Source organism: Poecilia reticulata, chromosome 3 (genome assembly GCF_904066995.2).
Source record: "Poecilia reticulata chromosome 3, P_reticulata-male-v2, whole genome shotgun sequence".
Classification (NCBI taxonomy): Eukaryota; Metazoa; Chordata; class Actinopteri; order Cyprinodontiformes; family Poeciliidae; genus Poecilia; species Poecilia reticulata.
Genome location: NC_088832.1, coordinates 17,304,601 through 17,318,826, shown reverse-complemented (window position 1 = coordinate 17,318,826; position 14,226 = coordinate 17,304,601). Strand labels below are relative to the sequence as shown.

Below are 14,226 nucleotides of genomic sequence, written 5' to 3'. Positions count from 1 at the left end.
TCTGAGTCTCCTGAGTCACTTATTTCTTTGTTGTGTTTTTATGCGATCTCTAAAAGAAGAAGAAAAAAAAAAACATATGTTCATTGTAAGATTTTATGTCAACATTTGCAACAGCATCAAACCTAAAATTTGAGTCTTGACTACAATTGTGGGGACAGTTGTGGCGGTACCACTGTTCCACCTCTTCCTGTGTCGGGGCAAGTTAGAAAAGTTTTCTGTTTTGTGTGTGCGTGTGTGTGTGTGTGCGCGTGTGTGCGTGCGTGTGTGTAACTTGTGTAGCGATTGTGCAGAGGTTAAATGAAATGCATGCTAGGATGGCTGTGCAGATTGTGCAGATTGTGCACTTGATGCGCTCTATTGTGTGACAGCAGACATTTGAGAGTGCCTGGCTGCCTCAAGATCTTATGTGGAATCTAATATCTACCTGTATCTCACTTTCTTCTTCTCTATGTCTTCTATTCTTGTCCCTTCTTTAATGTCCGCCTCTGTTTCAGCTCTTCCGTCTCTCTCTGTAAACAAGCAGAAGGCCAGCAACTCTGTCCTACGGCCTTCTCCCGCCATCTGGTTGCCATGGTGTGCGGATCATTGTTTGCTGGCCTCTATGTCGGGTTGCCATGGCAGGGCTTATTTGCCATATTAAATGTTTGGCAGCATTGTACAGATGCTGATGACAAACACCCAACATCCCGCTTTGATCAATGAAGCAGGTACTGATTTGAAGGAGTGGACCCACTGATCTATTTAACAAATGTAGTCATAGATTTGACTTGCCCTCTCTTAGAACTACATGTTTAAGTTGTAAATAGAGTCCATAGTGTTCTCAGATAGTGATATCTCATAAATAAAATAATTACCTAGAAGAAATGTGATTTTGTTTTTATTTATTTATGTATTTATTTTTTTAAATACTTTTAATATGACATTGTATGCCTTGTTTATCCATGACTGTATGTTTACATGTTGGGATTAGGCTGGTGCTGTGTGGAAGAGCTTTTTATTTTAGAAATCAGTCCTGTCCCCCCTGTGGCAAAAATGGAGATTACATGATGGCTTAATCCACTGTTACAGTATTGGACGTTTTTGCATGATTTGAAGAAATGGGCAAATTGTATCTGCATCTGACACCTTTGTATTTATAGATTCAATATGTATTTTTTTTAGAATCTGTCAACAATGTCAAATCAGGGCCAGTCAGGTTTCTTTGTCCGTTTGTTTGTCCCTTTCATGCTTGAATCAATCTAAAGCAAAACTAAAGCTGTGAAAAAGATTGAACATAGCAGAATAATTAAGTTCAGGTGTAACCAGGATATTTTAAATTAGAAAAGATTAAATGATATTTGCTCATTATTACATATACATATAGGCAATAAAAAAACTCTTTTGAGAAGCAATTAACTGTTTTTTTCCTTATTTTGCCGCCCTATGATGTCATGGTGCCCTGTGCGGGGAGCCATAATAACAACAGCCAATACATTACAACTTTTCCCCTTTAATCAAAGACAAAGTAAAAAGAAGCTACGTTTAAAGCCTTTCCCCCCCTTTCCATTGTATGTATGGCAAATAAAACAATAAAAACATGCACGAAACCCTGCTCAAATGCTATCTTGAGCAATTAATATCTGCTTGATTTATGTCACAATCATACTTGACACTGGAGATCAGGTTATTTCAGGTTCACCCATGTAGTGTTACACAACCTGTGCCAGCTTTGACCGTGCTGTGCTGTAAAGTGTGAGAGCTCTTGCATGGGTACCAACAGATAGCATGGAAATGCTGCCGATTGACGTAGTCGGCGCTTGATAAGATCTCATAACTCCATTGTAGACGCACCATGGTGGTTTTAGTGGTTTGCTTTTCTGCTTTCTGCTCTCAGTGAAAGGCCTCTGTGTGCAGTGCGCGGCCACACGGTACCTGGAGAGGAGAGAGTGCATGAAGTGGTGCAGGAAATCCTTAATGTGAACTTTTACTACACTGTGTGTTTAGATAACAGGCAGAATAAACTAGCAGAGGCTGTGCAGCTCTGCTCCTGACCTGCCTGTGCCCCCCTTGGAGGAAGCTCAAAGTGGAGCACAGGTCGAGGCCTGTGGATACTTGTCATATTTTCTGTAACTTATGAGCATGTATATGTTGATGTTTGACTGACAGCTGTACTTGTGTTTTTCAGATGATCTTGTGGGACTGGGATCTGAAACACTGGTACAAGCCACAGTATCAGGTCGGTACTGCGTTTCCTTCATCTCAGTTTTTGAGTTTAAAGGTCAATCAGGAAATATTCTTCTTTTCAAAGAGCTGAACTCACCTTTAGCACTTCCTCACATTTTTACTCCACATTGTGTAAAACCCTCCATACAATGACCCTTGAATCGTGGCACTTTTTTTTTTTTTTTTTATCTCACTCAGACATTTATGTGTACCGTTTAAACTATTTGTGTAATCTGTAAAAGAATTCAGCTGCCAGAGGCCAAAAGTCATTGTTTGCTTGTGTTCTTGACAACGTTGATCCAGTAGGAACATTTTCTGTTATGAAAGCTGTCCAAAAATGAAGGATTACACTGTGGTGGATTTCTCTTACAATTTATGACATTTGACTTTTGATTTATCCTACTTTCAAAATGGAATATAGATGTTTCCCCCTTCCCCTAAAATTTATTTATTTATTTTTTTTATCACTTCTGTCTTATTTTGTAAGAGCCCAGAAGAAGAGAAAGAATGAGGGGAATGAACTTGGAGAGGAAGTTACCAATGATAATAAATAATGAACTCTTCAATGTTTTTCTCAGTAAATATTTTCCTATGGTTTTTGCCCTAAAATTCTCACCACATGTTGCTAACAACCTAAGTTATTCACACACACAAAGAAACCAAGTGGAGCAGAAATGTATGCAATAAATTTGAACAGCAAAGGGAATATTTATTATAAATGAAATGTGTTGAATACATCCCAAACTTTCCTGTGTGGAGAAGGGTTGACTTTGATTCAGCTTTAAGTCTGGTAATTGACTGGGCCATTCTAGGATCGTTTTTAACATATGTAGAGATTTCTTGGGAACATTATCTTGCTGAAAAAAATGGTTTTATCTCCAAATTCTTATTAAATGTTTCATTTCGTTCCTGACTACACAGTGCGTACTTTACATTCATCCTCCCAGTTATGTGGAGTTGAATTTGCTGAGAAATAGCTCCACACCATGATGTTTTCATGCTCAAACTTTACTGAACTATGTTTTAGCACTGAGTTCCAAAGAGTTAAACTTTTGTCCCCCCTCCAGTCGATATATTCCTAGCATTGCATTAGTTTAACCAAATGACCGCTAGCAATTTTAAATGGGCTTGAACATGAATTTTCTTCAGCAGTGGAGTCTTGTTCAGTGAGTAGGCATGAAGGCCATTGGGTAAGGGTTAGGGTTATTTCTGATATCAGTACATTGCTGTATAGTTTTCTCAGGTCTTTACATTTGGTAGCAGGAATGCCTTTAAATGCTGACATATTTCTGCAAGTTTCTGGTTAATGGCCCCCATTAGAACAATATTTACCATGAAAATCATTTATATGTTTTATACTTTTTTTCCCCTTCTGCATTAGCGAACAGAAGTTAAATTGTCACCATCTACCTCTGACTGGGTTAGGGGAAGCAAAGACTTTCTCTCAACAATAGGACCACATATGGCAACAAATAATGCTCATCATTAAAGACGCCCCCCCATATCCTTCCGAGAACGCCTCTCATTCCTAACTGGGTGTTTTGTTTGGGTTCGTGTGGCAGGGTGCAGTGAGTGGAAATGGCGTGGATCTCTCAGTCATCAACGAGGCCAGAAACCTCGTGTCAGAGCTGCTGATGGACTCATCACTGTCACCAAACACTGCCGCGACTCTGCGAAGCATCTCCAGCCTCATGGGGACGTTTTCAGGCTCGTGTCGCCCCAGGGTCAACCCCTTTACGCCCTTCCCAGGTTTCTACTCTGTAGAGGCAGAGGATTCTGCAGAGAGGAGCGACAGGAAAGGCATGAAGGTGAGCAAAGGTTTTCGCCACAGCTATAAACCTACCTCCTATCTCCTTAAGCTGTCCATATTGATGATTTATTTATTTAGTTTAGGCTTTCAGGCATTATTATGATGCATAGCACTGATAATGATATTAAGGAATTTGTGGAACAAAGTACAACTGCACCTCCAATCATGTGTTTGATAGTTTTGGAGAAGGCTTTGTCTTAGTAGGCACTTTGCAGTTTTGCACTGTATTCAGTAAGAATTTCTCCCATGTCTATAACCTTCTGTTGTGTCCATGTTTATTTTGCCTCATCAGACGTTGTTAGCCAGATACTTATCTCTAATACAACCCTTCTGTCCCTGCTAGGGTTTGAGTAGCAGAAACAGCCTCCCTACCCCTCAGCCCAGGCGGAGTTCAACCTCCTCCACACCGTCTGCACTCCCTCCGCTGGACTCCGCCTCTTCTCGCTGGGAGCGTAACAATGGAAAGAGACCCCACTGTGACCTCAGCCTGACCAGGTAGCACGACGCAGATTTATAGCAGGCTTACATAATGTTGATAAAATGCAGTTATATCCTCCCCAAAAGGATGTTTGTAGTTAGCTGTTTTTAGCTTCATCCAAAAAAAGAAAATTTACAGATAGGTTCTAGTTAAACTAATATTGTGGGATGTATTTTATTGTGTTAACAAAAATACATTAGAACCTTTAAGTGCAGATCTTGTTTATTAATTATAACAGATGAGTTAACTTGGTTTTAAGGATACTAATACCTATTTTAAAAAGTTGGACCCCTTATTTCATGGTGCTACAAAAAAATGAGAACACAATGTTTGATCCTTCATGAGAAGACAGGCCTTGTTGGTTTATAAGATTAGTTATAGCTGGTAGGAATGCAAAATATATTGAACATAAATCATTATATATATATATATTCCCTGAAAAGTCTTAAGAAATTGAATTACGAAACAGAAACAAAAAGGGGTTACAAGTCGATTTCTAAAGCTTTATGATGCCAGCAAACCACAGTGGGAGCCATTATGCACAAATGGAAAACATGGAACTGTGGTGAACCTTCCCAGAAATTAATATCTTACAAAAATGTCCCCTGACAACTCAACAAGGTCATATAAAAAGAACCCATAACGGCATCTAAATAACTTTAGGTCCCACTTTCCCCAGTTTAGCTCTCTTTTTACGATTCAGTTCTAAGATCTGATGAAAACTTAATCAGCTCCAAGGTGAAAACAACTGCTGTCCAAAGAGAAAGAGACAAAAGCCTCTCATTTTCCAGTACTAAAAATAATCCTCAAAATATTTCACAAAAAGAGAGAAAGTGGAACTTTCCAAAATATGCATATCCCCTTATGCCTGGTATAAACTAACAGCATTACAAAAAAAAGCTACAATAAAGCATGGTGGTGGCAGTGTGATGGTCTGCTGCTCTTTGTTGCAGAAAATCCTGAAAGTGAAAGTGAATTGATAGTCAATTTCTATTGACTATCTTGTTTCTGAATAGCAAGACATAGATAGCTAGAAAATGGCGTTTTGTTTTATTGAGTTGGAGTAAAAAAATGAAAACATGGCTGATGTGAGTCTCTGTGATATGCATAATGCTTCATCAAATGTCATAGGAGATGAGATTGTTTCAACTTTTTGACCACTGAAAACGAGTTGCACTTTCAGTCTTCTTCATTATAAACTAAAACATTTTGTGTAAGTCAAAGATTGAGACGGTAAGAGCTACAAAATTATCCACAAAGATCCGTTTTTCAAACTGCTCCCTGCCAAACAGTGATTTCATATAAAAATAATTACTCTCTAGGTCTGGTTTTAATTGGCAGTCTGACATTTTGGAATTCAGAAACGGGGATCAATTGGTGCTGTAATTTCTTTTTTTCCTTTAACCTGAAACGTCTTACAAATCACACCTCAGAAAAGAAAAAATGATGTACGACTTTTACTACAACATAGAGCTTCTTGCTGTTAAAAAAAGCATGTAGAAGCAAAACTTTGGCTTCTTACTTTTTTGAGACAGTCCTCGGAGAAACTGCCATGGGGTGGTGTCTCTATAGTTTCCACTAGATGGCAGGAGATCACTTCAATGTTGAAGGATAGATGAGCTTTGCTGTCCTGATGAGCAAAAACATCTGAGTTTGTGGCTTTTTTGTAACAGCTCAAGCCTGACCAACGGTCCCAATGCAAACCTGCTCACCATTCCCAAACAGAGGTCTTCCTCTGTCACCCTAACATACCACACAGTGCCCAGGAGAACAGGTGAGACAACTACCCAAACTTGCACATTTTATTAAACTGCTACAGCTCTGCTTCAGTGTTGCCCCTTTGTCTGTCCCCACATTCTTGTCCTCCTTTCTAGGCACGTCTCCCAGCCTCAGCCCAGTCACCTCACCAAGCCATAGCCCACCCACACTAAATACAGGTTCCTCATCATCCCTCACCCCTCGGTTGCCCGTGGAGTTCCCAGACACAGCGGACTTCCTGACAAAGCCGAGTGTTAATCTGAACCTCCACAAGCCTTTAGTCAGCTCCACTGATTTCCAACAGGCCTCTCGTAGCTCTACCTTCTCTCTGTGCACCAGGTGAGAGACCATGTGCTGCGGAAGTCCCATGTTACCTTTGTCTCACTTTATCCCAGTCTTGTATCAATAAATTTGCAGTACACATGCCAATATGATCTGTCGTTGTCTGCTAAAGCTGTGGTCGTCAGATGCTCAAGGGAATTTCCAGCAGCGAGTCGGGGGACTCTCATCAGCCGTTCAACAGCGAGGCTCAACGCAGGCGCTCAGGTACAAACTGTCATGCCTGCTGCACGTCACAGAGTGGAATCCAGTTATGCAGACAATCTCGTTTGGTGAGCCAGTATGGTAAAAGAGAAACCCCTCTTTGGGAAGTTTCATATACTAATGCTGCTCTCTGCTGGACTCGCCGGAGTATTGCAATTGTTGAGAATAGACTTACATTTTAGATAAAAGCTACATGACGACATAATATAATAACCAGCAACTGCACTCTTTTATTCTTTCAGACTAGTGTTAACCTTACGTTCTCCTTGTGTTTTGTTTGTGTTCACAGTGGTTGAAGGGCTGGAGTACGCTGGGGGGGATTTTATCAGGGAAGAGCCAGACGTGACTGGAGATGGGAAGCCAGACGCTGAAGGAGACCTGGGAGTGTTAGAGGAGGAGAAGGAGAAGAGCCCCATCACTGAGCTCCAGGCTCAGAGAGCAGAGGTTAGCTTGATCAGACTGCTTCTGCTCGACATGGGTCACCCGGGTAGTAAGATCGGAAGAGCGGGTACTTTTAACACTTGCCCCTCTGACCTAATGTGTTTTAAAGACTGGTATGTTGACTTTCATCAACCTACAGCTCCTTAACTTACGGTGGACATGCATGGCATATTTAGTTATTTCTTCTTATTTTGTCTTAAAACTATTACTGTTGTTCTTCCTTCTTTTCATGCGTTTGCTCTGTGGTTGTCTTCTTCAGGGGGATAAGGAGTTCAGACTTGACTCCATGCTGGAGGACCACGAGGGTCTCATGGAGAAGATGGACACCTGGAACTTTCAGATCTTTGAACTGGTGGACACAACAGGAGGGAAAACCGGAAGGATCCTCAGCTACGTTAGTACCAAAGCGATAAACTAAACATTTACAGTTCTATTTCCTTTGATTATTTAAAGTTAATGACCTCATGAGTATACATGTATGGACTTGCGAAGGAACGAGATTGTTGGTAACCAAAGAGAGCAAATGAAATTATACCAAAGACGCATGCAGTAATACAGTTTCCAGTTTGTATTTAAGCTCAAGTTCATGTCTTCCCAGGTGACGTACACGCTTTTCCAGGATATGTGTCTATTTGAGATCTTCAAGATCCCTGTGAAGGAGTTCATGTCCTACTTCTGTGCTCTGGAAAGTGGCTATAGAGACATTCCCTGTAAGTGTCAGACTGTGCTGAGGCTAAAACATTTGACATACTTTTTTGTTTTTTTGTCAAACTGATCTTGATGTGTACGTTCTGATATTCTTTTTAAACAAATATTGTGTGTTTGAATTTGATTTTAGCGGGATAGACATTTTTGGGACGCACCGATATGACCTTTTTGATTGATATTGGTATTAATATTGCTGTTATGACCAATAACAGATTTACCTATCATATATTCATAATATATGTTTACCTACCCTTGTTGAAACCATGAAAAAATGATCATGCCACTGACTTTGCTTACCTGCTTCAAGTAAAAACCTATAATCCTGCGCTGCATTACCATCACTACATATGTTTACTGTCACTAAAAATAAACCCAATCTGTTATCACATGGTCAGCCTCCTCCCCTCCACTTCCTGAAACACATAAACAAAAGGCAATAAGATGAAAATGACTTGGTGATGGATATCGGACTGATGCATAATTTAAAGAAATTAGCTGATAGTGATGTTTGTGCTGATGAAGCCTGCACTCAAGTATTTATTATATTGTTCCACAAGGATACATTTCATTTGCGCTGTTCTGCTTTAAAACAGATCATAACCGGGTCCACGCTACAGACGTGCTCCACGCTGTTTGGTACCTAACCACTCGACCAATCCCTGGGTTCCAGCAGATCCACAGTGAGCATGTGACAGGAAGTGACACAGGTAAATGCTACTGAGTCATCAAAAAAAAAGAAACATCATAATTATCCAGCATGGCTATATGTATCGCATTTTAATAAAAATCCATTGAGCACTATCTCCTCTCACCTTCTGATGTAAGATTTCTGTCATGTAAACTTATAATGTTTATTTTACATTAGAAGTTTTCATCCTTATCTTTGATAATAATAATAATAATAATAATAATAATAATAATAATAATAATAATAATAATAATAATTATTATTATTATTATTATTATTATTATTTTAGTTTGACTGTACTTTTTTGTGTCTGTCCTTAATGAGAAAATGTCAAACTGTTTTATTTTTTTCCCAGATTCAGATAGTGGAATTTCCCCAGGCAGGATATCATACGCCACCTCCAAGAGCTCCTCCATTTCAGATGACAGCTATGGCTGCCTGGCCTGGAACATACCTGCCCTGGAGCTCATGGCCCTTTATGTAGCAGCTGCAATGCATGACTACGACCATCCCGGTCGTACAAACGCCTTTCTAATAGCCACTAATGCACCTCAGGTAACCTATTGGTCTAGTGTATTTAAATGTTACCATAAATAATGAATGCGTTTACTGATTAACTTTTTCCTTGTAAAGTTTTGCACACCCCAATTTGATACCAAGTTACTTTGGGCGATGTGGCTCTATGGGCAGAGTAGCTGTAGGTTCGATTCCAGCTTCCTCCTGCCACATGTTGACGTGCCCCTTCACAAGGCACTTAACCCCAAACTGCCTACTGATCTGCATATCGGTGTATAAATGTGTGTACATTTGTGAGTGTAAAGCGCTTTGAGTGGTCAAAATGATTGGAAAGGCACTATAGAAGTTCAGTCCATTTACCATTTGTCAGCCAAAAATGGATTTGGCGTGTCAGGCTTTTTAACGATAGGTAATCCTTCCTGTTTTGAGGGGGGGTTAGAATAACTTGGCCTCTTGGTCATGTGTAATACCCCAGTGAAGCAGAAAGTTATGGATTACAAATTAAAATTTCTATGACATCAATCAAGTGAGACCATTTTGTAGAAATTGTTAGGGTCAACACCAAAAAATAAATACATGAATAAGTTATTTTTTTCCCACATATATTTCACAAATAAATGCATTATTTCAGTGTAAGATTTTGTTGCAATAAAATATCTATTTTCTAGGCTTCATCTTCAGCAGCAATGTTAATAAATGCAGAGGGTGATACAGTCCTAAAATCTGTCATTTTTGACTTTTTAAACAGGTAGAAATATATCCTGGAGGTTTTTCTCCCACCCTCCTCTTTTATTTAACTCAAATCACCTGACTTGCAACAAACAATTTTCCAATGTTTCTGTCCTGCATGAAGTACATAATGCAACCTCATCCATTATCTCTTGTCTGCCATCCACTGAGCACAGAGGGTCATTGTTTGCTAAGCTTTCAACCTGACCTTTAAAAGGATTTTTCTTTTCTGAAAACCATCAATCGTAAAGCAAATATCAACTTTGGCGTCTGGGCTCAAGGCAAACCCTGTGAGTGAGATAATCACATGTCTGGCTCTCTGCTGTGTTCTTAACCTAAATCAGTGGATGGGTTCGTCAATTACTCTTTAATTTGAATTAAGGCTCTTTAAAGTGTGCCAGTGTGTCACTGCCAAGATTGTACAGAATGTTCTCTTACGCTATTATCATAAAATTAGCAAAAAGTTTCTTTTTTAGCTTCCCCAGTTTCTCTGTCTCTCCTTGCACACAGATCCTGTAGTTATGTTAGTGTCCTTGTGTCCTTCAGTTAACAGGTGTAAAACGAATTCAAATTAATTTGAATATGTGGTGGCTGAAGATCAGCACAATGTCGCACTAAAATGTAAAAGAAAAGAATCCTGGTTTGATAGCCATAAAGAGGAATGGTTAGCTTGTAAAACATACTTCATGTTCTCATACATTTACAAAATTATTCCTTTATAATGCTGGGCAAAAAATGAAAAGATTATATGGAGAGAAATAAAAGTTCCTTTCTTTTTATTTTGCTTTTGTGTTATTTTGTATACTTTATAAAGCTGATCGTCTTTGAACATGTTTAAGCACATATCTGTACTTACAACATTAAGTTGCCGCATGTAACTTTGGCATAAAAGAAATGTTTTTTTTTTTTTGTTTTTTACACATTTGCTCCTGGTCAGAAACAACCAATCAGAGCCAGGAGGAGGGTCTTAGCGCTGTCAATCGCATCTGTATGCGCTTCTCAGTGTGCTACTGGTGGAGAATCAAATCAACACTACAGGGAAACGGTTTATCCATCATCATCGGTGGCCATACTAACTAGCCTGAGCATCCATGGCAGGCTGACGTTGTGGCTGCAATAACAATGTATTCAGATCTGTATGCATTTAACACTAAGTTAACATATTTACAAGCTTTCATTCAGAAATTCTCTCCATCCGATCTGATTGAAGTTGTGTTTAACAATGACAAATTGGGAAAAACATCCCAATTTGTTTTTCCCAATTTGTACTCTACATCTATAGTACCAAATTTGTACTCTAGATGTACAAATCTGGTGGCTTACACATCTAATTGCATTCTTGTTCTTTAAGAACTGCTTTTATTGAGGCTAAATGCACACAAATGCCACATTTTTCTAAATTTTATATGTAAAACAAAAGATTTAAAATTTCACAAGGCCTCATATTGTTTGCATCAAAGCAGCTAATAGTAACTTTTTCTCTTTCTACTTATTCTTGGAATTTGATGAATAATGTCTGTAAAAGACAGCAGTGTTTGTTCAACTGTGTCTTCTTTTCTTTAGGGTGTATTTTTCCTTTAGTTTTACCGGTTAATATTTAACTTGAGTGCTTTTCCTTGCATCCCTTTTCCTTAGTTACTTTCTGTTCAACTGCTTTTATGTCATCAAACAAATGTACTACAAATGTAGATCATAAGCGAGATTAGCTACTGCTCACGTGAAAGGTTCATCCCATTGTTCTCCATAATGCACATGAGAGCAGGAATAATTAACCACTTGTTCCAGTTTTGATGTGTTTTCACAACCAGTGGTAGGACTCTCACTGTCTCTGTTTAGTCAAAAAAATAGGTCAAAAGAAAGGAGATGGACCTTGAACCGGTTAATTGCTGACAGTGTGGTGAACTACCGTCTGCGTTAAAATACTGCTACATTTGTCATCGTGTTTGCCTTTAATCATTACAGTCATTACACTAAAATATGCCTAATGCGTCTTTCATGACCATTTATCTTTGTGCTTTTTTTAAAATCTCTTTTATGGATTTTCTTTGTTGCTATTTTTAAATCCTAAACAAATTGCTATGTCTTTGCAGATACATTATCTAAAGAATGCATTAGTGAAGCTTCTTAACTAAGCGTTAGGAACAACCTTACTCTGCAGTTCTTCACTTGTTTGTTTTTTTTTGTCCTGTCGATTGCAGGCAGTGCTGTACAACGACCGCTCAGTCCTAGAGAACCACCACGCTGCATCCGCCTGGAGCCTCTACCTGTCCCAGCCCGAGTTCAACTTCCTGGCCAACTTGGATCACGTTGAATTCAAGCGTTTCCGCTTCCTCGTCATCGAGGCAATACTGGCCACAGACCTCAAGAAGCACTTTGACTTTTTGGCTGAGTTCAATGCCAAGGTGCACTATCACACCAGTCATACATCACATCATCATTGATCTCCACATTTCTGGAATCTGTGTTGCGGTAAAAAAAAAAAAAAGGCATCCATGTGTGTTTGTTTGTTAAAAGGTAAACGATGTGAACAGTCCAGGAATTGATTGGACCAATGAGAACGACAGACTCCTGGTGTGCCAAGTTTGTATCAAGCTGGCAGACATCAATGGACCGGCCAAAGTCCGAGACCTGCACCTCAAGTGGACAGAAGGCATTGTTAATGAGTTTTATGAGCAGGTACAGTCTGTACACTAATAGAGCAAAGTTTTACTCACTGGCCATTTTATTATCCTTGTGGCATGGATTCAACAAAGTATCAGTTTGGTTTTCTTTTACATATTGCGGTCTCCTGCTCCTGTAGATAATCTGTTTCAAGATTCAGCTTGTTGTGGGTCTTCATTGAGTTTTTTCTGTAAACCAAGGAGATCATTTTAAGTGAAACTCGCTGTAGATCAGCAGACCAACCCTTTAGTTTTGTGCCATTTTTGAAATGGATGGATGGATGCAAAAAACTTAAAGGCTCAGAAGGCCCTCAGAATGGATTGGATCATGCGGAGGAATTATAAAGTTGATTTTCTACATTATGTTGCTGTTATCTCTGTTTCATACATGCTTCTGTTAAATTTCGTAATGACAACAATATCAAGACAAGGATGCGGTTGCCTGGTTGCCTACAGCTTTGGGAATGTTTGACCTTTTGCTTTTCCAAACTGGCTTCTGTTGTGCACAATTAAGCTTTAGGGATTAGTTTTTCTTTAATTTTAGACTTTTCAAAAATCTATATTTCATTCCCGAATTATAGGAATGAATACTGCATGATATATTTGGACAAACATGATATATTTGGACCTTGCCGTCCTCTGCAATAGAAAAACAGTAGTGGAAAATCCTCCTTTTTTATCTTTTACCTTTGCACTTTGCTTACCATTTGAACTTTTGGTGAATTGCAGTAATATTTATTGTTTTGAGCCATGAGAGCACACCCACCATCAACCCATTACAACTAGCATTTTTTCTGAATCAACCCTTTGAGCGACCTCGTCATTATCTAAACGTCAATGTTACTACATTGAACTGGAGCAAGCACACAATTCAAAAAAGAAAAACTTTATGGAGAAAGTTAATGTACATCTCTTCATTCCTCTCACGGATAGAAGTCATTTTAAATCTGCCATGTTTGTTCCCCTCTCTCTGTTGGATTTCATAGTCTTGATGGACTGAGCTAACTTTTAATCAGGTTTCTCTGCACTCCATAATGAAAGCACAAGAACCTGTAGAACCTGTATTTTTTTATATTTTGGTATTTCAATTTAAAAACAAAATAATCTACTCTAATTCACAATAGTTAAGTACTAGTTAAGTACTATGCTTTGATAGCTTCCCTGCACACTCTCCCTTATGACCGATAATGGATGGACGTATAAAAGCCCATCCCTACTCTGACTATTAATTAAATAACACCTTAAGAGAAACCTCGAGTCAGATTGGAACAGACCTTGAACATCAGCTTGAATTTCTCATCGTGTGTCTCATTAAAGCAGCTTTTAACTTAAGTTTTTGTCATCTGCAGGGCGACGAAGAAGCAAAGTTAGGATTACCCATCAGCCCCTTCATGGACCGCTCCTCACCACAGCTGGCCAAGCTACAGGAGTCCTTCATCACCCATATTGTGGGACCTCTCTGTAACTCCTATGATGCTGCCGGTCTACTTCCTGGTCACTGGGTAAACGAATCGGAATCAGATGAAGAAGACGATGAAGCGCAGGACGACACAGACGAAGAAGAAGACGAGGAAGATGAGTTAGAAGTTGATCTGGCAACAGGTTAGATTTAACAGTCACAGCTCTTCTTTGACGCTCATTTGATTTGAGGAGCAACTTAATTTAAAAAGTAGCAGTGTGGCTTTTGTTTCAC

At 39.2% G+C, this 14,226-nt stretch overlaps 1 protein-coding gene across 1 annotated transcript in view; it reads left to right on the top strand.

Annotated features, from left to right (window-relative positions):
• pde3b (phosphodiesterase 3B) overlaps window positions 1-14,226 on the top strand; it is a 47,807-nt gene that overhangs the window by 30,253 nt on the left and 3,328 nt on the right. Inside the window, exons 2-15 of the mRNA XM_008405239.3 lie at window positions 2,165-2,215; window positions 3,765-4,010; window positions 4,356-4,507; window positions 6,164-6,264; window positions 6,365-6,587; window positions 6,703-6,794; window positions 7,081-7,235; window positions 7,492-7,626; window positions 7,831-7,942; window positions 8,534-8,647; window positions 8,984-9,183; window positions 12,072-12,275; window positions 12,388-12,549; window positions 13,883-14,135. Coding sequence (XP_008403461.1) covers window positions 2,165-2,215; window positions 3,765-4,010; window positions 4,356-4,507; window positions 6,164-6,264; window positions 6,365-6,587; window positions 6,703-6,794; window positions 7,081-7,235; window positions 7,492-7,626; window positions 7,831-7,942; window positions 8,534-8,647; window positions 8,984-9,183; window positions 12,072-12,275; window positions 12,388-12,549; window positions 13,883-14,135 — 2,200 coding nt within the window. The remainder of the gene's footprint in view (window positions 1-2,164; window positions 2,216-3,764; window positions 4,011-4,355; window positions 4,508-6,163; window positions 6,265-6,364; window positions 6,588-6,702; window positions 6,795-7,080; window positions 7,236-7,491; window positions 7,627-7,830; window positions 7,943-8,533; window positions 8,648-8,983; window positions 9,184-12,071; window positions 12,276-12,387; window positions 12,550-13,882; window positions 14,136-14,226) is intronic.